The sequence below is a fragment of the Ceratotherium simum genome, chromosome 35 (genome assembly GCF_057802395.1).
Source record: "Ceratotherium simum simum isolate JZ-2026a chromosome 35, ASM5780239v1, whole genome shotgun sequence".
In the NCBI taxonomy this organism is placed as follows: Eukaryota; Metazoa; Chordata; class Mammalia; order Perissodactyla; family Rhinocerotidae; genus Ceratotherium; species Ceratotherium simum.
In genome coordinates, this window is record NC_141934.1 from 2,751,027 (window position 1) to 2,774,455 (window position 23,429).

A 23,429-nucleotide genomic window follows, 5' to 3' on the forward strand; every position below is an offset into this window, starting at 1 on the left:
AGACCACAGTGTGTCCCTACCTTCCATTGGACACGGGACAGAAACCTTGCTGTCACTCTCCAGCTTTCCCCAATCCTCAGCCACTGAACCCTGTGGATTCTTTCCGTCGGGACTGTGCTTCCCTGAGTCTTTTCAGGCCTCCTCTGCTAGCTCAGACCCTCACTGCTCCTGCTGGGCCTGCTGTGGTGGTTCTGAACTAGGCCTTCCTCCTCTGGTCCTCCTCCTCTAGCTCAGGGGTCAGTGTGGTGAGTGGACCAGCCACCTCGTCCTGTAAATAAGTTGTGTGTGAACACAGCCACACCTGCTCATTGGCGTATTGCTGTGGCTGCTTTTGCTGCAAAGACAGAACTGAGGAGCCTCTGAGTGCAGGCTTCCCAGCTGGCCGGCCCTTACTCCATCTTGTCCCTGGACTCTGGCGAGGGAACGCTGCCCTCCTCCCTTCCCAGCACTGCCACAAATCACTCCTCAGCTGAGTGAATGTGCACTGAGGACTCCACACTAAACCTGATGTTCAACTTTCAACACAGTACTTTTTGGGATACATACTGTATGATTCCATTCTGTTTCTTAGTCTACAGACGTGTTCCCTTTGCGAAACTTCATTGAGCTGATGAAAATTCATTGAGCTGATGAAAATTCATTGAGCTGATCACACTGATGACTCAGGCACTTTTCTGTGTTAAACAAAAAAATTATTAAGGTGTAATTTTTTCATCATAAAGCCTAGATGGGTCTAAACATTTAAGGAAGAAATAATGCCAAATGTTACACACTCTTTCAGAAAATAGAGAACACTTCCCAATTCATTTTTTTTTGAGGGTGGCATAGCCCTGATATTAAAACAAGACAAGGACATTCCAAAAAAATAAAATTATAGAGAAATATCCCTCTTATGAATATAAATACAAAAATGTTTACAAAACATTAGCAAATTCAACATAATGTATAAAAAGAACCATCATGACCGAGTGGGTGTTATCCCAGTAATGCAAGGTTGGCTAACATTCAAGAAGCAACCAGTGTAATTCACATTAACAGACGAAAGAAGGAAAAACATAGGATCGTTTCAACAGGTCCAGAAGAAGCACTGGAGGAACGTCAACACCCATCATAAAAATACTCAGCAGCTAGAAATAGGAGGAAACTTCCTCAATATGATAAAGATCATCTAAGAAAAACTCACAGTTAACATCTTAATGATGAAATACTAAAGGCAACCTCCCTGAGATCGGGGGTTTCCTGCCTGGCTTGGTGGCATGAGGGCTTGCCGGCACTGGGGTCAGACACAGCTGACCGGGGACTTGCTATTGGGGGACCGTGCTGCATTTAGCAGGCCAGAGGCCTCAGGGGCACTGTGACCTAGGGGACAGCATCCTGTCTTACAGGGGAGGAAACTGAAGGTCACACCCAGGGTTCCCTTTATATAACTGGGACTCAAGAAGAGCTGGGTGCTTCTGTGAGGACGTTCTTGGGCTCCTGGGACATGGTGGAGGACAGGAATCTTGGCAGCAGTGGCACCTGAGGAGTGGCTCTCTCCTCACAAAGCAATGCCTTAGCTTACAGCAGCCACTTATGGATGTTCTCAGTGACGCTGGGACCAAAGCCCAGGCCCGGCTGCCTTTACCAGGGCACCTGGCCTAAGTTGGCTCCGCTCAGTTCCAGGGGACTGGGTTCTCTGTGCTGCTGAGAGTCGAGCCGTCAGACTCTGCAGGGCTAGCCAGGCCCTTTCTGGGGAGGGAAGAGGCATATGGGGTGATACAGGTCGAGACTGGAGAGACAGGCAGGAGCCTGGCCCGGCTGCCTGCTTGCTTGGGGCTCCTGGCCCTGCCTCGTCTCTGTGAGCCCACCCTCTGTGAGTCCAGCCATTCCTCACCACCCTGCCACCACTGCCAGACGGCTCCCTCCGCCAGAGGTCTGAGCGGCAGCCAGTGTCTCTCCTCTGCTCAAAACACTCCGCAAGCTTTCCAGATCCCTCTGTGGAAACCAGAGCCGTTACGACCGCCTCAAGCCCTACTCTGCCTGGGACTCTTCCCTCTGGGGAGCCACATGGCCTCCTCTCTCGGCTCATTCAGTTCTTTCTAAAATGTCACCTCCCCTGAGAGGCCTTCCCTCTCTACCCTTCCCTTCTTTCTCCTGCTTAGCACTTAGCACCGTCTGACACACCACGCATTCACAGGTGCAACTTGCTTACATCTCTGTCTCTCTTCCCACTGGAGGTCAGCCCAGGAAGTTGGCTTTTTGTCTCTTTTACCCACTGTTGTATCCCCTGGCCTCTCCTTGGTAGGCATGCAATCTATATTTCTTAATAAATTAAAGCATTAATGACCAATTGGCAGGGGATAGGTGACCTAGCCTGCATGGTGCCTCCTGGTGGCCAAGAGGACTGATGCTGTGGCACCCGGAGCAGGACTTGCTGAGTGTGAACCGCCACAGCCGCTGGTCCTGTTTGGTCCTGTTTGCTCCTGTTGATGTGTTTCTGTGGGCTGCCTGCTGCTTCACGTTCTTTCCCGTCTCAGCGTGCTGAGGTGGTTCACTGGGCATCCAGTTCCTGTTAGGGGAAGGGGCAGCTCTTTTGATTCCATTCCGCAAACGCACGTTGGTTACTCGGTGTGGGCATAGCGTGGAGACAGGAAAGGACCGGGGGCTCGGCTGCAGTAACTGAGACATGGTGCACAGGGCTTTGTGAATGGAGTCGGGGGGTGTGGTCCCATGTTTCTCTGAAGGCAGGGAGAAGTCCCTGTATGGGCTGGGCCCTGAGCAGTCGTCAATTCACTGCCTGCCCTGATCCTCATCTTAAAAGCCTAGCTGAGCACCCAGGTACAGTGGCGTTGAGTGGGCAGGTACACCGTGGCCTGCTCACCTGGCAGAGGACTAGATAGCAGTAGGAGGAGTCTTGTGGACACGAGGCCCAGTGAACACAGCTGGACCCTGAACTGTCCTTCCCGTGATTCAGTGATACCCAGTTTCAGAGCGGGCACAGCTCATCGGGGGGATGAGAAGTCAGGGTGGTGATCCTGGGGGCAGGCGTGGGTGGGGAGCTCCTGGGGTACCTGCCTTGTTCTGTCTTAGTCTGAGTGCTGCACACGCAGGGCCTGGACCCTCTTCTCGCTGCAGGTTGCACGTCAGCAGGGTGTCTGCTGGAGAACATGGTGGGAAGAGCTAGCCATGGGCCTCCACTCCTCTCCCAGGCTTTGCCTGCGCCTTGTGGGCTGTTAAGAGTGGGGTGTCATCTGTGAGCACACCTAGCCAGATGATTTCAGAGCAGGGCCTGCTCCGTAAAGCGACAGAGGAAGAGGGTAGACTTTGGCTCAGGCGAGCGCTCAGGGATGGTGTCTGGTGAGTGACATTTGAGCTGAGCCCCCACTGAGCCGTGTAGTCATGTCGTAAAGATCAAGACCAGCAGGAGTGAAGGGCAGGAAAGAGGGCACCGGCCAGTGAGGGGAGCAAGGAGGATGGGAATAGGGGTGAGGTAGAACTCAGTGCCCCGGGACCACTTCGGTGTCTTCTCTTGAGGTGACTGTGCCGGGCCCTGAGCCAGAGTCCCCCCGCGGCCGCCCTGGGAGGTTTGTGGGGTCAGCCATGTTTTGTGGATGGGGAACCGCGGCAGGAAGGACAAAGGCAGCCCCGGTTCTCAGCGGTAGGTCGTGGGCAGGGTCCATCCCGGCCCGGCGGTTCCAGAGCGGGCTGTCCCACCTCCTTGGGCCCCTGGCTTGGGGGCAGTTCTGACTGTCCTAACTTGTGTTCTTTGGTTCTGGCCCCAGCTGAACATCCACGTGGGAAACATCTCCCTGGTGGACCAGTTTGAGTGGGACATGTCAGAAAAGGAGAACTCGCCAGAGAAGTTTGCCCTGAAGCTGTGCTCAGAGCTGGGGCTGGGCGGAGAGTTTGTCACCACCATCGCATACAGCATTCGGGGACAGCTGAGCTGGCATCAGAAGACCTACGCCTTCAGGTAGGATTGCAAACGAGTCCCTCCGCCATTCCTCTGCAAACCTGTTCTGGGGAAGAGACTTCACCCTGTGTGTGCCAATGCCTTTGGGACTTTCTGGAGCCTCGCAGTACGGTCTGGTCGCAGTGGGCTCAGTGGCCGTTGGTTGGCTTACCCCTCCTGCTTTGTATGCCTCATTGCCGGGCTCCCCGTTCCCCATCATGGTGGGGGCGAGGCTAAGGAGGCGAGGTATCTGCCCCCGTACACCCTCCACCCACTCCTACTGCCCTGGCCATGCTCTGCTGCCAGCAGCCCCTCCCTAGCCCTCACGCCCCTCTGTCCTCTCTCTGCGCTCTTGGCCCGACTGTCCCTCTGTCAGGGTCACCCACCCCAGTGTTCTTCATCTGATGAACTTGCATTCAGTCTCAAACAAGGGCAACTCCATCCGGCCCTCTGTGGCTCGAGAGAGTCAGGGAGTCCTCCAGCAGCTTCTTTTTACTGTCGCATCTCGCCGTTGTTCAGTCGGAAACCAGTTGGTGAGCACCCAGGCTGCCTGGAGCCCGTACGGGTGGCACGGAAGATGAAGAGCCACATTCAAGCTGCCTGCAAAGGTGCAAGTGTAAACAGAATTCTGGTCCAGTGTCCTGTGTGCTGGGGTGGGGGATGGACCAGGGGACAGGGACTCCTCGAGAGACAGATCTGGCTCTGCTGTTGGTGGTGGCCCTGCAGTGCAAAGCGTGGGCCTGGCAGGTGTGGGACTCGCACATTAACTGAGTATGGAGCTCACCCGCCTCTCAGGACTGTTCGTCATATCCAGCCCTGTCCCCGGAGCTCCTTTTCCATGTTGGGATGGTGGCACTGAGTACGCCTGCATCAACACAGGATGTTAGGATTTATTCTGCTCATCAAACTGTCATTGTCCACATTTGGCAGTCGTAACCTAGGGACTGCGGCTTAAAATGGTGCATGAGGGGCAAGTACAAAGGTGTTTTTGTGAAGACATGACAGTTAATGGAGCTCGTGTGTATGTTTCTGTCTCAGCTGGTTCTCCCAGAAATCCCAAGAGACAGCTTTCATATGGCTTCCTGTAAGTCTGAGCAAGAGAGAAGGAATGGCCGTGCACCCGCAGGGCACGCGGTTCTGGGCCTGGGAAACCACTGAGCCGGCGGGGGTGGGGTGGAGGCGGGGCGGGCTGGCTGTGCTCCAGGATCCCAGCTGAGACAGCGCATCCAGGGCCTCCTGGGACCCTCCGGGTGGTCCTGCTTCACAGATGGGGTCCGGGCCCAGACAAGAGGCCTTGGCAAGGCGAGGAGGCGGCCTCTGGCCCGCGTCTCTGCTTCCTGTGGGCGGCCTGCTTGTGGTGCAGCAGTGCGTGTCTGTCCACTCTGCACTGGAGCCAAGGCGATGGGCCCGAGACCACTCTGGGGTGGTCTCACTTTCCAGAGTCGACCTTGAGGTCCTGAGAGGCGGTGACATTGCGCAGGTCCTGGGAGTGACATCCACCTGAGTACCTCATCCCCCAGATGCCAATTGCGTCGGAACCCACACTCTGAATGGCAGATGCAGGACTCCGGGCAGGGCGGGGGTCATGCTGCTCCTAGCAGCGGCACCCTGAGGGTGTCGACACATGTGGCAGCATCCCTCCTGCTCTGACGCCCAGGTGACCTGAGCCCTCTGCCTAAAGCCCTTGTCAAGCTTCGGGCTGTCAGCAGTGGGCCACGTAGCTCCAGAGCAGGCATCTCTTGGGAGCCTGTGGTGGTGACGGGTCAGGACTTACAGATGATCCCTCCCTTATCTCGGCAGGCGGTTAACGACGTCCAGTCATAGGGCCGGGCAGCATTTCTAGTGAGGAGTGTGCAGCTTTCAAATCCTGGGGATTGAAGGCAGAGCTGCCCCACTGGGGACCAGTGTGAACACACGTCCTCTCCACAGCAGCCTGGGCCAGCCAGGCAGGAGCGGTGCAGCGTGCCTGGGGGCCTGGGAGTGCCTCTTTTGGCATCAGGAGGGCTGCTTGTGTTTTCCCAGCTGAGCAGGCCTTGAGAACTCCAGGCTGGGCCCGGCCTGCCCTGTGTCTCATCTGGGCAGTGGGATGCTCTGGAGAGGGCTGGCAAAGACAGGAAGGGGACCTTAGGGTCAGAGGCTGGCTCGTTGCAGGCTTTGTTTTCCAGGGGGCAGATTGTGGCCTGCTGCGGCGAGCAAGGGGACAGGAACTTGTGTCTCTTGACCCTGACCTGCATTCTCCCCGCTGCCCCCGACTACCCCTCAGGAGCTCCCCGCAGGGAGAGCAGCATCAGCCTTTCCCTGCCCTCCAGGAGTTTGCCTGCCCTCAGGACCTGCAGGGGTGAAGGAGAGTGGGCTGCTGCTGGGTTCCCAGGCCTGGGGCCACTTGGCCCATGGACAGCCAGACCAGGACCCTCCCAGCCTGGTCTCTTCTACACACAAGGCTTGGCAACTGCTGAGTCCCATGACTCCTTAAAGGGGTCTTTAAATCTGGGCCTCCATCACCCCATGTTGGAAAGAAAGGCTCTGAATTCCTGGGAGCCAGTCCTGTCCCTCTCCCCCTAGACCGAGCCGTGTCTGGCTGTGGTGCCCTCCTCAGTGGTGGTGGCATTAAGCTGTGTCCATGGTGGAACCAGGCAAGCTGCTGGTCACAGGACATGCGTGAGCAGGGGCAAGATGCCCACGAGTCAGCGAGCAGCCTGCAGCAGTGGGGTGCAGGGCAGGCCTGAGGTGAGTGGAGGCAGGGCATGGAGCTGTGGGTGAGCATGGGGACACAGGCATGTGGCCAACAGGTAGGGGCCCTAAGCTCCTAGAGAACAGAGCTGAACCAGGATGACCTAAATGTCCTGGAGCCAGTGGAATGGGGGCAGAGAGACAGTGAGTGACAGAGGGAGACAGGGCTCCACGAGGGAAGGGGACTGGGCTGAGCAGAGCATGTGACGGTGTCAGACAATCACTGAGACCTGTGAGCCACCACCTATGAGGAGAATTACATCCAGCAGAGTTACTGGCACCTCCTCTGGGCCAGCCCTGTGCCCTGGGCTGGGGACACAGAGAAGAAATTGTGTCCTGTCTAGCAGAGGAGACTCATGTGCATGGCCAACAAAGGCACCAGAGGCTGCAGGTGTAGGGAGGGGGGCGTGGAACCTGGGGTGAGGTGGCCAGGGTGGGGTGCTGGCCAGGAGGAAGCTGGGGACAGGCAGAGGGTCAGAGAACCAGGCAGCTGGGCCTGATGGGGGACAGAGAGGCATTGTCACTGGCGCAGCATCAGGGTTGGGAGACACAAGGGTCCCTTAGGACTGGGTGACCATGAGCCACAGAGGTTACTCCTGGAGCTCTGCCCACCTGCCCTGGCCTGATGGTGGGATTTGCTTGCCTGTTTGTTTTTGTAACAGCTTTATTGAGGGATGATTCATATACCAGACAATTCACCCATCTAGAGGGTACGGTTCAATGGGTTTTAGTATATTCCCAGAGTTGTGCAAGCACCACAGTCAGTTTGAGGACATTCTCATCACCCCAAAAGGAAGCCCCACACCCTTTAGCAGTCACTCCCCATTCCCCTCAAGTCTCCCAGCCCTGGGCAACCTCTAATCTACATTCTCTCTATAGATTTGCCTGTCCTGGATACTTAATAGGATCATATAATATATGGTCTTTTGTGGCTGGCTTCTTAGCATAACATTTTCAAGGTTCATCCATGTGGTAGCCTGTATCAGAACTTCATTCCTTTTTATGGCAGAATAATACTTCATTGTATAGATATACCATATTTTATTTATCCAGTCATCAATTGATGGACATTGGGTTGTTTCCACTTTTTGGCTATTAAGAATAGTGTTGCTGTGAACATTCCTGTACAAGTTTTATTTGAACATCTGTTTTCAGTTCCTGGGTGTAATCTAGGACTGGAATTGCTGGCTCATGTGGTAAGTAGGTTTAGCATTTGAGGAACTGCCAGACTGCTTTCCAAAGTGGCTGCACCGTTTTGCATTCCCACCAGCCCAGTGAGGTTCCGGTTGCTCTGCATCCTCGCCAGCGCTTGTTATCTGATTTTTGGATTCTAGCCATCCTAGTAGGGGGGAAGTGGCATCTCATGGTGGGTTTGATTTGCATTTCCCTACTGACTAATGATATTGAGCGTCTTTTCATGTGCTAGTGGCCATTTGTATGTCTTCTTTGGAAAAATGGCTATTCAAGTCCTTTGTTTAATTGGGTTATTTGTCTTTATTATTGTAAAGAGTTGTAAGAGTTCTTTATATATTTTCTAGGTACAAGTCCCTTATCAGATATATGATTTGCAAATATTTTCTCCCATTTTGTGGGTTGTCTTTTCACTTTCACGACAGTGTTCTTTGAAACACAAAAGTTTTCCATTTTGATTAAGTCCAAATTATCTATTTTTTCTTTTGTTGCTTGTGCTTTTAGTGTCATACCTAAGAAACCATTGCCTAATCCACGGTCTTGTGCCAGCACCATTTGTTGGAAAGACTGCTCTTTCCCCATTGAGTGGACTTGGCACCATAGTTGAAAGTCGGTCTTGAACAGGAGGGTGACGACAAGTTCTGCCGCCCCCTGCTCCAGTTGAGAGGCTGTGAGCAGCCCGTTTCCCCTCGCAGTCTCCGTTCTCTCATTCGTATAGTGGGCTTACTAATGCTCCTTAGCTGGCCTCTTAAATCACATGAGGTCATTAAAATGACACCACATTGTAAATGAATCTCAAGATACTGTATAAGCATCGGCCCTGGTCCCTCTGTTACCTCAGACATGGCCTTCCCTTGCCTGGGCTCTGGGTCCTCACCTGGACACTGTCGGGCTGTAGGAACTTCTGGGTTCCCAGGCGACCTTAAAGCCCATGAATCAGAAGCCCCTTGGAGGGCTGGGAGGGGGGCTGACTCTCTGCCCGCATGTCCCCCCAAACCCTAGTCAGGCCTGCTGGCTCCAGGCCCATGCTTACATGCTTGGGTCCAGCAGTTCTTATTTTAGAATAAACCCACTGGATTGGAATCTTCCAGAGCCAAGGGGAGGTAAACAAAGGGGCCCCCAGGGCCCACTCACCACCTCTTATTTAAGTTAAGACGAAAACGTTTTGCTCCCCTTGGCATGGCTTTGGCGCCTTTCAGGTCTGCCCTCCCGAGGACGTAGGCTGGGAGCCCTTGAGGTGAGGAATGATGTTTGGGTCTGTGGCTGAGCGGTTCCTGGATTGCCAAACCACCACGCTGGCTGGAGAACAGCTGTCAGGAGCTGCTGAGGAGGGGTTCACCCCAGGGTACTACTTGGTGGGAACTGGTGCTGCACGGTCACTGGCCTCTGAGTCACCAGCAAGAGCTCGGGCTTCTGGGCCTTGTGGGTGAGAACCCCATGGGCCAAGCTTCAGCAGCAAGAGGTGAGCCCTGCTTCTGCAGGCGAGCTGGGGGCAGCTCTGGGCTGTGTCCTGTGCGTTCGCTGGGTCTGAGACCCCAGGCCAGGAGAGCAGCACAACGGAGGCTGGAACTGGCCCTTGGCCTACACGTGCTGGCTGGTGACGTGAGGAGCAGGGTCTCTGCTGTCAGGCCTGGTGGACGCTCCTCTCCAGCCAACCACTCACGTGACCTTGGGCCAGGCTGCAGTGTGACAAGGCCCCTGGCCCCTAGGAAGCTCCCTCCCTGGATGTATGTAGGCTGCTTTAATAATAGTAATCCTCTGAAAATCCCTCATAGCAGTGATATTGTCCCCATTTTCCAGAGGAGGTGTCAAAACCAAGGCTGCCCCGCTGGGGCCCTGTCCTCTTCTGTTCCATCAGTGTCTGCCAGGCGCCTCCCCTGGGCCCTCCCTGCCCTCCCTCCTCCCAGAGCTCACGGGGCGTGCGGGCTCCAGGCTGCGGGGAGCAGACTCCTGACAGGGCCGCGGGAGAGCAGGGCGGCCCTTCTGGGGGCTCAGCCTCAGGAGAGAGGAGCAGGCCGCCAGATGGAGGAGGGAGAAAAGGGGCTGGGGAGGCCGGAGAGGGGACAGCGGGAAGGGACGAGAGAGGACCACGGTTAGGGCCACACTCTGAGGTGTGTCTGCCAGGCCGGGGGTTTGGGGGTCAGCCCTGAAGGTGAGGGGCACATGGGCCCTCCTGGCGGCTGTGGCCTCTGGGCCTCTAAAGAGGAACCAAGGCCCAGAGAGGAGGCAGCTCAGCACCCCCCAGCCTTCGTAGCCTTCACCCAGGCTGACCCCAACCCCACCGTGTGTCCACTGGGCAGGTGGCCCCTGGGGCAGTCGCTGAGGGACCCCAGGGTGGAGTGGTCAGTGGACGAGGATTCCGAGGCTGAGTTCTCTGCTCTAAGCAAAGAGCCCAGCCTCTCTGGGGCTCAGTTCAGCCCTGGTGAAGTGGGCTGAGGGGCAAGTGTGTGGAACCTTCAGGAGCAGCTGGTCCAGCGGCCCTCAGTGAGGAGCCGTCCAGGACTCTTGGATGGACCCTTCTCTTGGTCTCCTTTCACCTCCATCTGTTTCCTGATTGGTGGGTCCTGGCCCTGGACACCAAGGCAGGCAGACAGCCCTCCCCTCCCCCCAGGTCCAGTGGTGACGGCTGGCCCAGCGACATTGTCCTGTCCAGGGAAGCACCTCCACAGGGAACACCCCTGCCCAGTCTTGCAGACCCAGGGATGCTGAGGCAGCAGCAAAGGGCCTGTTGAGAGTCTCCTTTGAAGAGAAGCCTGGGGTCATGGGGGCAGCACTGTTATCACCAGGGGAGGTCCTGGTGGCTCTGCCTTGAGGTTCAGGTGACAGGAGCATCTCCAGCCGCCCCTCTCAGGCGTGCTTCTCTGAGGAACTGGGCACAGAAACGGCCCCGGGGGGGAGGAGGCAGAGGAGGAGGCAGGAGAGGCCTGGGCCTTCCCACCATGCCCTGGCTCCCCTGTTCCATCTGCTAGGCGGTGGGAGGGCGTGCACAGTGGTTTCTGAGGGCCTTCCAGCTGCTGCTCCGTGGACCAGCAGGTACTCCTCTCTCCGCCCCACAGTGAGAACCCCCTGCCCACGGTGGAGATCACCATCCGGAACACAGGCGATGCTAACCAGTGGTGTCCGCTGCTGGAGACCCTGACAGACGCCGAGATGGAAAAGAAGATCCGTGACCAGGACAGGAACACAAGGTACCCCCTCCAGGCCCCTGCAGCTGTCCCTGCCCACAGGCACTGTCTTCCAGGCAGGGTGGGACCATCGCCTTTCCCCATTGACCTGGTGTCCAGGAGGAGGGGACCTGTGTTTACAGAGGCAGGCCTCCGGGTGATGAGTCCCCATCCAGCCCCCAGGGTGCGTTTCCCTGACCACAGCACAGACCAGGTGTCAGGACCCTTGGAGAGGTGGGCAGGGCCTGAGCAGGCAGGAGAGAGGGCAGCCTCAGGCCCCAAGCAGCAGACAGGCCCTGGCCTAGGGAGGGGCTGGGGATCCCACCTGCCACATCCTGTTTCTGTCCCCACTCCTGCTCCTGGCTGCCCTAGATCCCTGGGGGAGGGCAGCCACCCAGAGCTGGAAGCTGGCCCTGGGTCACCGCCCTCTCCCCTCCTGCAGGCGGATGAGGCGTCTGGCTAACACTGCCTCGGCCTGGTAACCAGCCTACTGGTGCTTGGCTCCCACGGAGCGTTCAGAAGATCAGCCCGCCTTTCCTTCATCTTCTGGCAAGGGGGCAGCTCAGGGCCGTCCTGAGGAGCACGGGGCAGGGGGCCATCCAGGTCACCTCCCCCGGGCACACATCCTATTTGCTGAGCCCCAGTCCCCACCACCCTGGTCTCTGGTCAGGGAGAGGCCTCGTTTGGGGTCGTGTTTTTGTATAGGAGCCCCAGGCAGGGCTAGCAAGACTTTTTCAATAAAAGGCAACAGGTCGTGTTCCATTTCTTCCAAGCAGTGGCATAAAAATCAGAATGGGGAGAATAAGGTGTGTGGCCAATGCTGGGGTGCCAGGCCTCTTGCCCTTCTCTGCCTCAGATCCCAGGTGAGATGACAGGGCTCCAGGGCTCCACTCTCAGCCACCCATGGCCTGAGTCAGAGCACAGCCCTTGCTTTTCCTCAGGCCCTCCCGCTTCCCACCCCCGACCCGTGCTCCACACGTCCTTGCACAGAGGGAGAAATGAGGAGTGTGGTCCAGAGGCTCAGAGGGCAGGGGGCCCACCTGCCTTTCAGTGACAGCACCGCCCCCGCCCCCTTTGCTGCTTATGAAGCAGCCGCAGGCTCCCCTGCTGTCCCTGGGCTCCGCTGGGTCCAGGTAGGTGGTCAGGCCGCCCCCAGGCGGGATCGTGGCTTCTCTGGCATCCCTTGCAGAGGCCTTGTCCTGTGTGGGCACTGCAGGGACGTTACCAGCCTGCGTTTCAGCAGCTGCAGCAGCCAGACTCAGACCCTCCAGTACGCAGGCTGGTGTGCATGTGCACATCACCAGCATGTGCGTACCACTCTCCTGCACCTCCCAGCAGCGTGCTCAGAACAGGTGGACTGGGGCCCGTCTCCATTGCTGGCTGGTGCTGTGGCCCAGGCCAGCTCCCCCTCCTGGGCCGGTTGTGAGGAAGGAAGCATGGGGAGCAGCACACCCAGCCCAGAGCTGGCCGGGGGTGGTGGGGGGAGGAGGGGTTGGAGAGAAGGAAGTCCTGCTCTGGCCTCTGCCCAGCTCTGTCTCTGATGAGCTTGCTGCCCCCACTGCATCCTCATCTGTTACGTGCAAATGTCCCCACTCTACAGGAGGGATGTGGGATCCATGAGGGCCGCACCTGTGGGTCTCCCCACTGAGCCAAGCACGACTTGGTGAACTGGGCGCACAGCTGCAGTCTTACTGAAGGTAACAGGCCCGGACCCCTGGTACTGGGCTGACACCACCCTCAGCTGCTGGCAGGTCCTTCCATGCCAGAGCAGGGCTCAGGGTCACAACTGCTCTGCTCCCTGGGAGCAGGTCAGGGGCCCTGTGTCTCCTGGCTCCCAGCCTGAGCCCCACGCTGGGCAGGGCCTGGGGCTCTGGGTAGGCCTGGGGATCCTGGTTTCCAGGATGTAGGGGGAGATGGGCCTGGCCCTCTGGGCTGGGAGCTCCTGGGAGCACATCCCAGGATGTGACGGCTCCTCAAACCCTTGCCCTTTGTCCAGGAGTGGAACTTGCTGGAACTTCACAGCAAGGGGACAGCTGGGCTTCACTGGAAGGCCCTGAACAAAGATAAGATTACAGACCCAGGCCCGGCTGACCTAGGAAATTGGTGGGCTCCATTGCTAAGGTGTGTGCTCAGTCCACGGGGCAGGGGACAGTCCTGGGCCCCCACAGCTGGTGGGACAGAACGAACTCTGCCTGCCTCAACCCTGCTGGGCAGGCCGGCCCACCTGTGGGGAGAGGCCTGGGGAAGGGCCAGGGCACCAGGCCCAGGGGCTGGGCCCCCACTTCAGATATGGCCGGCCCACACCACTGCAGAGCCCGCTGCTGCTCCACAAGGTTTCACTCCAAAATCAAGGTCAGACTCTATGGCCAATACTTTTGTCACCCGTGAACATGACATGTGGCTGGAGGAGCCCCGTGCTGCTGACGTTCCAGGGATAAACCATAACTTGGACAGGTCTGGGACAAGGAGGAGAGCTGGCCAGGTCGTCTGATGCCCACTTTACAGAAGAGAACAGTGAGCTGCGCGGTCAGATAAGGCTCCCATAGTCCTCAGCTAAACACGGCAGGGACAGAACTTCCCAGAGCTCTCTGCTCAGCCAGTCACAGGACTCTGCTGAGGGAAAACATCTCAAGGCTTCAGGGTTACAGAAAGGGCAGAGGACCCAGTCCTGGCCCTCCTCTGCACCTGACCCCATGGGGCCTTGGCCAAGTCTACTAGCTGCTCAGCTGAAAATAGGACAAATGTCCACTTGTCGGTGGCTGGTGAGAGACAGGAGGGGCTAAGTGAGCCATTGGCCTGAGGGCATCACAAACAGAAGCCCCCGCAGATGGGCTCAGCACAACCAGGACAGCCCAGTCCTGGCCCCCGCCACTGAGATCTGGTCAGCGCCTCGCTGACTGGCAGGGAGCAGAGGCCCAGCACAGGTGTTTGCCCAAGGCCCATCAAGGCGCTGGCAGGGCTGAAATGAGAACTCCCCGTGTGCCATCTGTGAGCTCAAAGCTCTGCTGGGCAACCGTGGGCAGGTTCGTCACTCTCTCTGGGCCTCCCATCCTTCTACCCGCAATTGGTCAGAGACGGTAGGCCAGGCCTGGCGGGACTAGAGCTGTGCCCAGGGCCAGCCCCACCCCAAGGGCAGAGGGTGGGCAGGGCAGGACCAGGCTTGGTGGCCCTGGGTCAAGGCCAGCAGTCCCTGCCCAGCATGGAAGGGGGTGGCCGGCTGAGGCAGGGGAGCAGTGCTGTGGGCGAAGAGGCTGCAGGTCATTCTGTTTATTCGGGTGGGCCCTGGGCACGGGCCCAGCCTCCAGAACAGACTGCTCTACTGCAAGCAGGGGTGAGGTGGGATGTAGGCCGGCCAGAGGCCGGGACACGGGCTCCTGCAGCTGGCCCTGCCCTGGATGGGGTCACTGCTGCAGGGGTCCCGGCTGCTCCTCGGGGAGGGGCAGGTAATTGGGGTCCTCCTCTGGGGCGTCCAGTAGCAGCTTCCTGTGGGGAGGGGCCCACGCTGAGCTGACGCCAGCCGGGTCCTCCACAGGGCGGGGAGCCGGCTGAGGGAGTGTAGGGGGAGGGCTGTCATCCCCACACTCACAGGAACCTGGGGGTCAGCAGCAGCCTCTTGCCTCCAGGCTGGTTGGGGAAGACATCCTCCAGGAAGTAGGAGATGTGGCCCACGGTAATCCCTGGGGAGAGCCGGGGAATGCCGAGGCCACCCTCCACAGTCCAGAGCCCGGGGCCAGCAGAGCCTGCGCCAGGCCTCCATGCACAGCCCTGGAGGCCCAGCCAGGCCCAGAGTAACCTCAGGCCCCAGAGCCCAGGTGCCCAGTGTCCTGCACACACTGCCAGCCCAGGGCAGGGCCGGGTGGGCCCTGAAGGACAGGCTTACAGGGCCCAGAAGTGGGCAGGACCTGGGGAGGGGAGGGCCTGAGGACATCCAAGGAGCGCAGCCATGGTGCGAACCCTGACCCACCCATCCCCACCCCGGTCAGGACCCACACAATCACCAGCAGGTCAGGCCTGAAGATGTGAAGCCTACAGCGCGGCTGGCTTGTTTAAGGGGCTGTAAGAAGAGAGACGCTGGGAGGGCAGGAGGAGGGGAGGGGGACAGATGAGAGGTCCAGTGCGGGCGGGAGGCAGGGCTGTGGCGGAGCAGCCAGCCTGGGGTGGCCTCCCACAGACCCTCAGGTGCCAGCCAGCCAGCTTGGGGTGGGCTGGATGGATGGGCAGGCTCACCCAGCAGGTCCACGAGGACAGAGTTGCCCAGCAACATGGAGAAGCCCATGAGCGCCCAGGGCAGGAACGGCGCCTGGAAGGTGAGGAGGCCGAAGAAGTTGACCCTCACTCGAGGGCTGTGGCGGCTCCAGACGTACACCAGCATGGCTGTGAGGGCCTGGCCCAGGAAGAACAGGCTGCCCAGCAGCCCCAGCAGCTGGGCCCGAGTCAAGGTGCTGGGAGGCCCTCCCCGGGTGCCGGCCTCAGCCCTGTCTGGGGGCCCTCTGACTCCTCAACCCCTGCCATCCTCCACTGGTTTCCCTCCCCCCATCCAGTGTGCCCTTCCAGTCAGGCCCCCCGGGGATTCTGCCCTGCCTCTCCACCTCACCCCAGTCTCCAACCACTGCCCGTCCCTGCCCCACGTTCTCCTGCTCCTGGCATCGGGGCTCAGCCCCCAGGCACCCCACCTGGCTCTCCTGCATCCCCCTGTGGTACTCTGTGTGCAGCACTGAGGGTCTAGCCCTGGCACCTGGACTCAGGACACGCTGCAGGCTCAGTGCCTCCTCAGCTGGAGTGACCCACTCCGTCCCTCCCCGGCTGGGCGCTCAGTCGGGCCCCATGGCAACACAGTCTGGACCCACAGGCGCCCGGCCTGAGATGGCAGAGCCCTGAAGGATACGGTCATAAGGACGCCCCCGAAGAGAAACATGAAGACGAAGTCGGCCTTGCGGCCGCGGAAAGACCCCTCCTCCAGCATGCGGCAGTAGCGGAACCTGGGCGCCCGTATAGGAAGGGCCACCGGGCCGGGCCTCAGTTTCCCCGCTCCTGGCGCCTCCCGCCGGGCCGCCTGCCCCCTCCGCGCCCCCGCCCTGTCCGCGCGGGGAGGATACACGAAGAGCATGTTGAAGAAGAAGCTGAATCCCAGGGGCGCGAAGAAGAGGAAGTTGGTGACGAGCCTCCAGACCTGCGAGGGGCGCGCGGTCAGGCGGGGGCGGGCGAGGCGGGGCGGCAGGTGCAGGGGCGGGGCGGCCTCACCTGGAACTTCCGGAGCACGAGGTGCGGGTTGAAGCAGAGCTGGAAGGGGCTGAGGAGCTCCAGCTGCTGCGGAACCAGGGGGGCGTCAGGGGCTGCCCGGGATCCAGCGTAACCAAGGCGACCCCCGCCCCGGGCTATAACGATGGCGACGCCCCTCCCAGGCTGTAACCGTGGCGACAACCCGCCCACCCGCCTGGCTCCAGACCGCAGCAGTGGTGAGGACGCAGGCCGCGGTGTAGGCCCGCGTCACCGCTGGCACCTGCAGGAACTCGGCCGCCAGGCCCCGCCACGCCATTGAACCTTCCCTGGCCGGTGTGGCCCGACCTCCTGCGCGCTCTTTAACCTGACTCCAAGCCCCGCCTTCCCGCCTTTGGCCAATCGACGTCGGAGGCTAAGCGCGCCCAGGCCAGAGGGCGTGGCCCTGGGCCAGGTAGCCAATAGGAGGAGGAGGCGGGGAGCCGGGGGCGGGACGGGGGCGAGGGGGGGTCGAGACTCGGGCCAATGAGCAGGCCCCTCGGTTGAGCATGTGGCAGTTGTTGTGGTGGCTGTGGTGGCGCGGAGGGAGAACGTGTGGCCAATGACGACCTGGTCTCCTCGCGGCAAGCTGGCGAGGACCAACAGGGAGGACTCACGGGCCACCATGGGGCGGGGCCAAGACTACCAGTTACTGGAGAAAAGACGGGATCCAGCATCGTGACGGGAAAGAGCGGGGCCACGCAGGGGCGTCGTCCGGGCGTGCGGGACTCGCAGACAGAGTCTGGCCGCCCGGCTCTGTCGTCCCCCTGGGGCTGCGGGTGACCCGTGCCGGTCCTTCACCCCTCTGAGAACCGGAGACGGTGCCACCTGACCTACGCAAATGAGGCACTCGGCTGCGTGTCCCAATTCCCCGCACGTCCAGGGCCCGGCTGGAACATGCGGCTCCAGTGGGAGTCTTTCCTGGGGCTGGAGAAGGAGGGGATGAGGGTGAGGAGCGCGGGTGCTGAGGCGGCTGGAGCAAGTGGACAGGCTGGAGAGGCCTCATTATTTTGGTGGAAAGAGAAACTCCATTTATTCATTCTAATGAAGAAAGTCCACCGTTTATTGAGCACCAACTGTGTGCAGGCACCGTTCTCGGTGCTGGGGACACAGCAGCCAACAGACATGCTGTCCCTCATGGTGGAGCCGAGGAGACAGGCAGTCACAGGCCTGTGCTAACATGAGAGCTAGTGTAGACAGGACAGCGCACTGACGGAATTAACAGCCACGTGGGGATTGGAGGATCCGGTCTTGGGTCCCATGCTAGATGGCAGTTCTGGGAAGCCTCTGTGAAGAGGTGATGCTCGATTGTCACTTTAAAAAGATCCTTGTGGCTGCTGTGAGGACAGCAGACAGCCAGAGGAATCAGTGAGAATGGGGAGGCCGCAAGGGACATTGGTGGCTTGGGCAGCGTGGAGCCTGGAGGGCGATGAGGGGTGGGATGTGGGTTTGCCAGCCCACTGGACAGAGCTGTGAGGGAGGAGTCAAGGATGACTTCAAGGCCTGAGCCACAGAGCGGAGGGAAGGCAGAGGCCGTTACTGAGATGGAGAATGCTTGGGGAAAAGGTGGGCAGATGGAGAGTCCTGTTCTGGCCTCACTGAGTTCGGGGTGTCTGTGTGACATCTGTCTGGAAAACTCCAAGTGTGGTGCAGGGGTAGAGGTCAGGCAGGCTGTCCAGATGTGGGTGTCAGTCATCAGTAGACCAATGGCCTTTGTAGCCTTGGGCCTGCTTGAGATGCCCAGGGGGCAAGGCTAGATGGAGAAGAGACTCAGAGAAGAGAAGATAGACCTAGAAGAGAAGGTAGACCCAGCCAGGGGGGCCTGGGGAGGCTGGAGTGGGGCGGGAGCTGAGCAGGAAAGGGCTCAGGAGGAGGGCAGGGAGCAGCCCCGGGGGATGTGGCCTGGGAAGGACAGTGGGTGCAGCCTTGCCTAGGTCCCCGTGACCAGAACAACGGCAGGCACGAGAGAGAGGAAGGGCCCAGACGGACATGCCTTCACTAACGTGGGAGCTCAGCCTTGGATGTGAGCGTGGACGATGAGGGATGCTCTGGACCGGGCCCTGAGGCCCCCCGAGGAGACACAATGGGGGAGAAGCAGGTGAGAAAGTTATCTCAGGGGGATCCCAAGGGAATGAGGGACCCACGAGGGTGCTGAGAGGGGTCTCCTGGGAGTGGCTTACGGAGCCACCGTTCTGGAGGGGAGCGGAGGGAGGGAGAGGCTGGGAGCACTGAAGAGATATGCATGTGGTTCAGGGTAAGGAGAGGTCAGCAGAAGCTGGTCCAGGGTGCTGAGAGGGGGGCGGTGGGAGCAGGCTGAGGGAGCCCCTTGGACAGCCTCTGTTTTCCAGGGAAGCAGGCCAAGGTCACGTCTGAGGTGGGACGGGCAGAGTAGATCCCATCACGTCCACTTCTCCGACCCTCCGGCACCTCCAGACAGTTCTTTATGGAGAGAAGCCCTGGGCACCACACGTTCCGGGGCCTAGAGACGCAGGCAGACCGTGTGCTGGACACTCATGTCTCTTGAGCTGTCTGTCCTAAGCAGCAGGTGGCCATCCTGCCGGCTGGGCTCACCTTCTCTCTCCTGTGCTGGGACCATCTGAGGAACACAGAGAAGGACTGAGCAACAGCTCACAGCACAGAGAAGGGTAGGATACTCAGAAGTCCTCATTTCCTGCCACTGGAACTTACGTCACCTCTGTGACTATCACCTGTGCACCTGTAGACGGGGTAGCCGTCCCTTCCTCACGCAGGGAGTTGGGAACTACACAAAGTAGGGGTGTGGAGCAATGTCTGGACGTGGTGGTCCTACTAAGTGTTCACATCTGTCCCCTCACCACCTGCATGAGACTCAGAGCCACACCTAGGAGGTCACGTAGGCCTCACTGACCTGGCCCCAGCATTTTGGGTGCTCTGGGGACAATACTGGCAAGAGTTCAGCAGGGCCCGGCCAGCACAGGCTGGTCCTCTATTGGGGAAGGGGACCCCATTGCCAGAGGTGAGGATCATCAGGGTGTTGTTCAGGCTGCCGGCTCCATGCAGCTCCTGGAGCAGGAGTCCAGTCTCTGAAGGGTGGGGAGGGGGAGAGCGGAGCTCAGCTGCAGACACCCAGAGGCACGAGAACGTGTGAGCACCGACACATTTCTTCATCCCACCACTGGACACTGCACCCGTCATTTCTGGGCATCACCTCTGCCATCCTTCCCACCAGCCCAGGCCTCTCGCCCAACACCCCACCCAGTGCCCCGTCCTGGAGCAGGCCTTGCATGGCCTCAGCCTGAGCCCTCCCCTCCAGGGACCCCGGCCATCCCTCGGCACTTTGGTGTCACCCCTGTGCAGCTGCTACCTGCCACATGCTGGTCTCTGTGTTTTCTGGGATCCCGTGTCTGCCCCATGGAGCTAATGGGGACAGTCTTGGGCAGGGGCTGGAAGAGAGGATCCCTCACCCCCACCCCCTTCCCAGGTCACTGTGAACTAGTGGCAGCAACAGGGAAATAATAAAGGTACCCACCTCCTGTAGTGGGTTGAACGGTGGTCCCCCAAAACGATATGTCCCCCAGGAACCTATGAACGTGATCTTATTTGGAAAGAGTCTTTGCAGATGTCATTTTCAAGGATCTCAAGGTGAAATCATCCTGAAGTACCCAGGTTGCTCTAAATCCAATGACAAGTGTCCTTATAAGAAGAGGAGAGACAGACACAGAGCGGAAGACACTTGAGACCAGGCAGGTGTGATGCCCAGGTGGGTGTGATACCCGGGCAAGCGTGAGACCAGGCAGGTGGGATACCCAGGTAGGCGATATACAGGTGATGCCCAGGTGGATGTGATACCTGGGCAGGCATGAGACCAGGCAGCTATGATACCCAGGTGGGCATGAGAGTCAGCAGGTATGATCCCTGAGGGGGGAATGCCACCAGGCAGTTGTGATGCCCGAGTGAGAATGTTACTCAGGCAGGCACGTTAGCAAGTGGGCATGACACCTGGGGGGCGTGATCCACCAGCAGGCATGATACTCGGGCAGGCACGTCAGCAGGCAGTGGCTGAACGGGTGGATGTAGAGCACTCCTGGGCAGTCCTGGGCTGTGCAGACACTGCAGGAGGCAGAGGCAGGAGAGCCATGCCCAGGGCACGTCTGAGGACCTGGGTGAGTGTGTGCGCATCCCGCCCACGGCCTCTCACTGATGCACAGGACCCATCCCCAAACCTAAAGAGACCTTGAAGACTGTCTAGTCCACCCCTTCACCCTACAGGAAAGTGAGAGAGGCCCAGAGTGGCGAGGTGCAGCACCCAAGGCCACACTGCTGGGCAGTGGGGACCAGGGACTGGGCCACCTGGCTTCTACAATCACACCAAGCTACTTCCATCCACCTTGGAGTGGAGCAGGTCAGGGGCACTCGAAAGAAGCCAGTGGGAACCCCCAGGGCCAGCACCTGCCCCACTCCCCCAGCAGCAACTGGGGAGGTGTCCTTGAACAGAGGGGCATGGTCAACCTCCTGTTGGAGGTTGACCATCCTCCCCCGACCAAACCCACTGGGGCATGAGCTGATGGCCTCTGAGCAGATAGGAGTGCTGGGGTCGCACTCCTTTGACACGCAGGCTGCCTGCAGGCCCAGGAGAGGAAGCCGCCCTTCTCCAGACCTACTCGGAGGGTCTCTGCACTTGGCCCTGGACCTGCCGTGGATGGAGCTGTGCCCCCCAAATTCACGAGTGGAAGCCCTAACCCCAGTGTGACTGTGTCTGGAGACAGGGTCTTTAATTAAGGCTAAATGAGGTCATAAGGGTGGGGCCCTAATCCCACAGGATTGTGGCCTTATAAGGAGAGGAAGAGAGAGCTCTCCCTCCTCTCATGAGGACACAGCGAGGAGGTGGCCATCTGCAAGCCAGGAAGAGAATCTTCACCAGCAACTGACCTCTCTGACCCTGATCTTGGACTTCCAGCCTCCAGAACTGTGAAAAAGAAACACCTGTTGTTGAAGGCCCCCAGTCTATGGTATTTGTTACAGCAGCCCTAGCTGACCAAGACAGGACCTAACCCAGGGGCTACATCACCCGGGCTCTGGAAGGTTCCAGCACTAACCCCAGTCCTGGCAGGATGTGGATCTACCTGCAGATTCTCTGCCTGTGTTCCAGGGAGAGGAGGAGTTGATGGGAGCCCCTCAGGGGAGAGCTGTTTATGGTACAGTTAGCTGAAGGGCCTGGCCCAGACCACGAAGTTCATCAGAAAAAGTGAACCTGGCAGAGGGCCAGATCTCAAAATAGGAAAGAATCGGGTTGCTTTGTGACAGCTGGGCCTGGGTCACCCAGGCTGGAAGTCTCCTGAACAGCAGGGAGCTGGAGGAACTTGGGGTTTCCGGGAGGGGATGGGGTTCCGAGAGAGAGGGCCGGTGGGGGGCTGCGCCCCTTCAGCCAGGAGAAGAGAGCTGAGCCACAGCGCTCTGGGGTCTGAGAAAACGGTGGGGAGGTGATGAGAGCCCCAGGGCACCCTGGCTGGTCTCTGGGGACTGGGGCACCAGCCCCTCTATTGCATCCCCTCTGGGATCTCTGGATCCCTTAGTTCTGGAAAGCCGGCCAGCCTTCCGAGGTGGGGGCCGCAGGGTTAGCCCTGGCTGCTCTGGTCACGAGTGGGCGTGCAGGGTCACAGCCGGGGCAGGAACGGGGTGCTGAATGGTGGGCCGACCCCTGTAGACCCCGAGGAGGGAGAGGCCGCCCCTGCCTCCCTCTCCCAGGAGCCGACCAGGAAGAGTCTGGGGGCAGCAGAGAGGGGAGACGGGGAGGGAATGGCAGTGGGCCTGCAAGGCACTCTGGGGTCAGCACTGACCACTGGTGGGAAGGGCGAGAGGCCGCTTCTGGGGGCGACAATACGCGGCCGTGGAGGGCTGTGCCCGGGGTGGCGGCGGGTGGCGGGTGGGGGGTTGCACTCACCGAGGGTCCGCAGGACGTTCCGGGGCCGCCTGGTGCGCGCGGCAGAGCCCCAGGCCCAGCAGCGAAGCCCAGTCTGGGACAGCGCATAGAGCCAGCTCCCGGCCCCAACCGCCCGCGGCGGTCGGGTTCGCGCCAGACCCGGCTCGGGATCCGCCCCGCCCCGAGGACACGTGCAGTCAGGCCCCGCCCCCGAGACGCCCCGCCCCCGGGACGCCCCAGCCCCGCCCCTCGCTCTCCGTACCTCTGTGGTTACTGCGGACCTCGTCGAGGTGACACGCCAGGTGAGTCCGTGGCGGGCGGCGGGCGGCTGGCCTGGGACGGGGTGGACGAGCTGCCGGGGACGGGCCGGGGTCGCTCGGGGACGGAGGACGCGAGGGGCGGTGCGGGGTCCGAGGGTGCGGGCGTCTCCACCGGGGACCCCGTTTCCCCACCCACCGCGTCCGCACCCGTGTCCCCGCCGCTTCGGCCTCGCTGGGCCGGCGGGCCGCGGACCGTTAGCCGGCGTGGGGTCCCCACCCTTAGACCCCAGGGTTCGGGCTTCGGGGATGGGGGCCGGGTTCCGTCCAGAGCAGCCTCGCGGGGCCCGGGGTGAGGGGGGGTCTGAGGTCCGCTCTGCGCGCAGGGGGCGCCAGGATCCCAGAGGATGCTGCGCACCCTGAATTAATGAGGAGCCTCTGGCTTTCTCCCAGAACCAACAAGAAGTCCTGGGACGCCTCTAGGGATGCAAATGCCACAGATGGGCGTTGGGTAAGACGCGGCCTCAGGATGGGAGACACCCCCCTCCAGCGCTGCAGCCCCCCTTATTGAGTGGAACCCCCCATGTTGCGCCCGTGGAAATCCTCTGGTCTCTCACGGCCTCCAGTCCCCCCACCCACACCCCACCAGCCAGACGAGGGTGCGCCCTGGACCCTGCTTCTCTCTGCACCGCTGCCCGTTAAATTCTCTGGGGAGGAAAAAACAAACAAATTCTCCCGGGAGGAGAAACTTGGAGTCTAATTAGCGTTTAGGCTTCTCATTGAGAAATCTGTTTCTCATATTCTTCCAGGCCAGCGTTGATGGAGGGAGAGAAGGCACCTAGGGTTTGGGCAGGTGGGGTTCAGGGGGAGCAGTGAGCAGGGAGGGGGCACACTCCACCTTTGTTTGAGGCCCCATCGGCACAATGGTTGGCTTCTCCTGTCAGACCAGCAAGGTGGGGAGATTTAACCATCTGGGTCAGACCCCCTGGAGGGAGACAGAT

General features: G+C 59.9%; 2 protein-coding genes, 1 long non-coding RNA gene and 1 pseudogene across 4 annotated transcripts; 2 read left to right on the forward strand and 2 right to left on the reverse strand.

The window, feature by feature from the left end:
- LOC101387609 (cationic amino acid transporter 4-like) overlaps positions 1 to 23,429 on the forward strand; it is a 351,414-nt pseudogene that overhangs the window by 76,837 nt on the left and 251,148 nt on the right.
- On the forward strand, positions 3,050 to 11,788 carry LOC106800132 (uncharacterized). Of its 2 annotated transcripts, XM_087423836.1 has the most exons (3): positions 3,050 to 3,637; positions 3,762 to 3,952; positions 10,909 to 11,788. In XM_087423836.1, the coding sequence occupies exons 2-3, from the start codon at positions 3,813 to 3,815 to the stop codon at positions 11,477 to 11,479; spliced, it is 711 nt and encodes a 236-aa protein (XP_087279962.1). In that variant the 5' UTR covers positions 3,050 to 3,637; positions 3,762 to 3,812; the 3' UTR covers positions 11,480 to 11,788. The 2 variants fall into 2 exon arrangements, with proteins under 2 accessions (XP_087279962.1, XP_087279961.1); XM_087423835.1 differs by having other exon boundaries at positions 3,050 to 3,952.
- On the reverse strand, positions 14,347 to 16,567 carry LOC147912404 (derlin-3-like). The gene is made up of 7 exons (XM_087423837.1): positions 16,463 to 16,567; positions 16,258 to 16,323; positions 16,113 to 16,186; positions 15,902 to 15,995; positions 15,244 to 15,439; positions 14,603 to 14,693; positions 14,347 to 14,499 (listed from the first exon to the last, which is right to left on the reverse strand). The coding sequence occupies exons 1-7, from the start codon at positions 16,550 to 16,552 to the stop codon at positions 14,418 to 14,420; spliced, it is 693 nt and encodes a 230-aa protein (XP_087279963.1). The 5' UTR covers positions 16,553 to 16,567; the 3' UTR covers positions 14,347 to 14,417.
- Positions 17,132 to 22,299, reverse strand: LOC147912405 (uncharacterized). The gene is made up of 3 exons (XR_015549903.1): positions 22,193 to 22,299; positions 19,781 to 19,944; positions 17,132 to 18,868 (listed from the first exon to the last, which is right to left on the reverse strand). It is a non-coding gene; the product is annotated as an uncharacterized LOC147912405 (long non-coding RNA).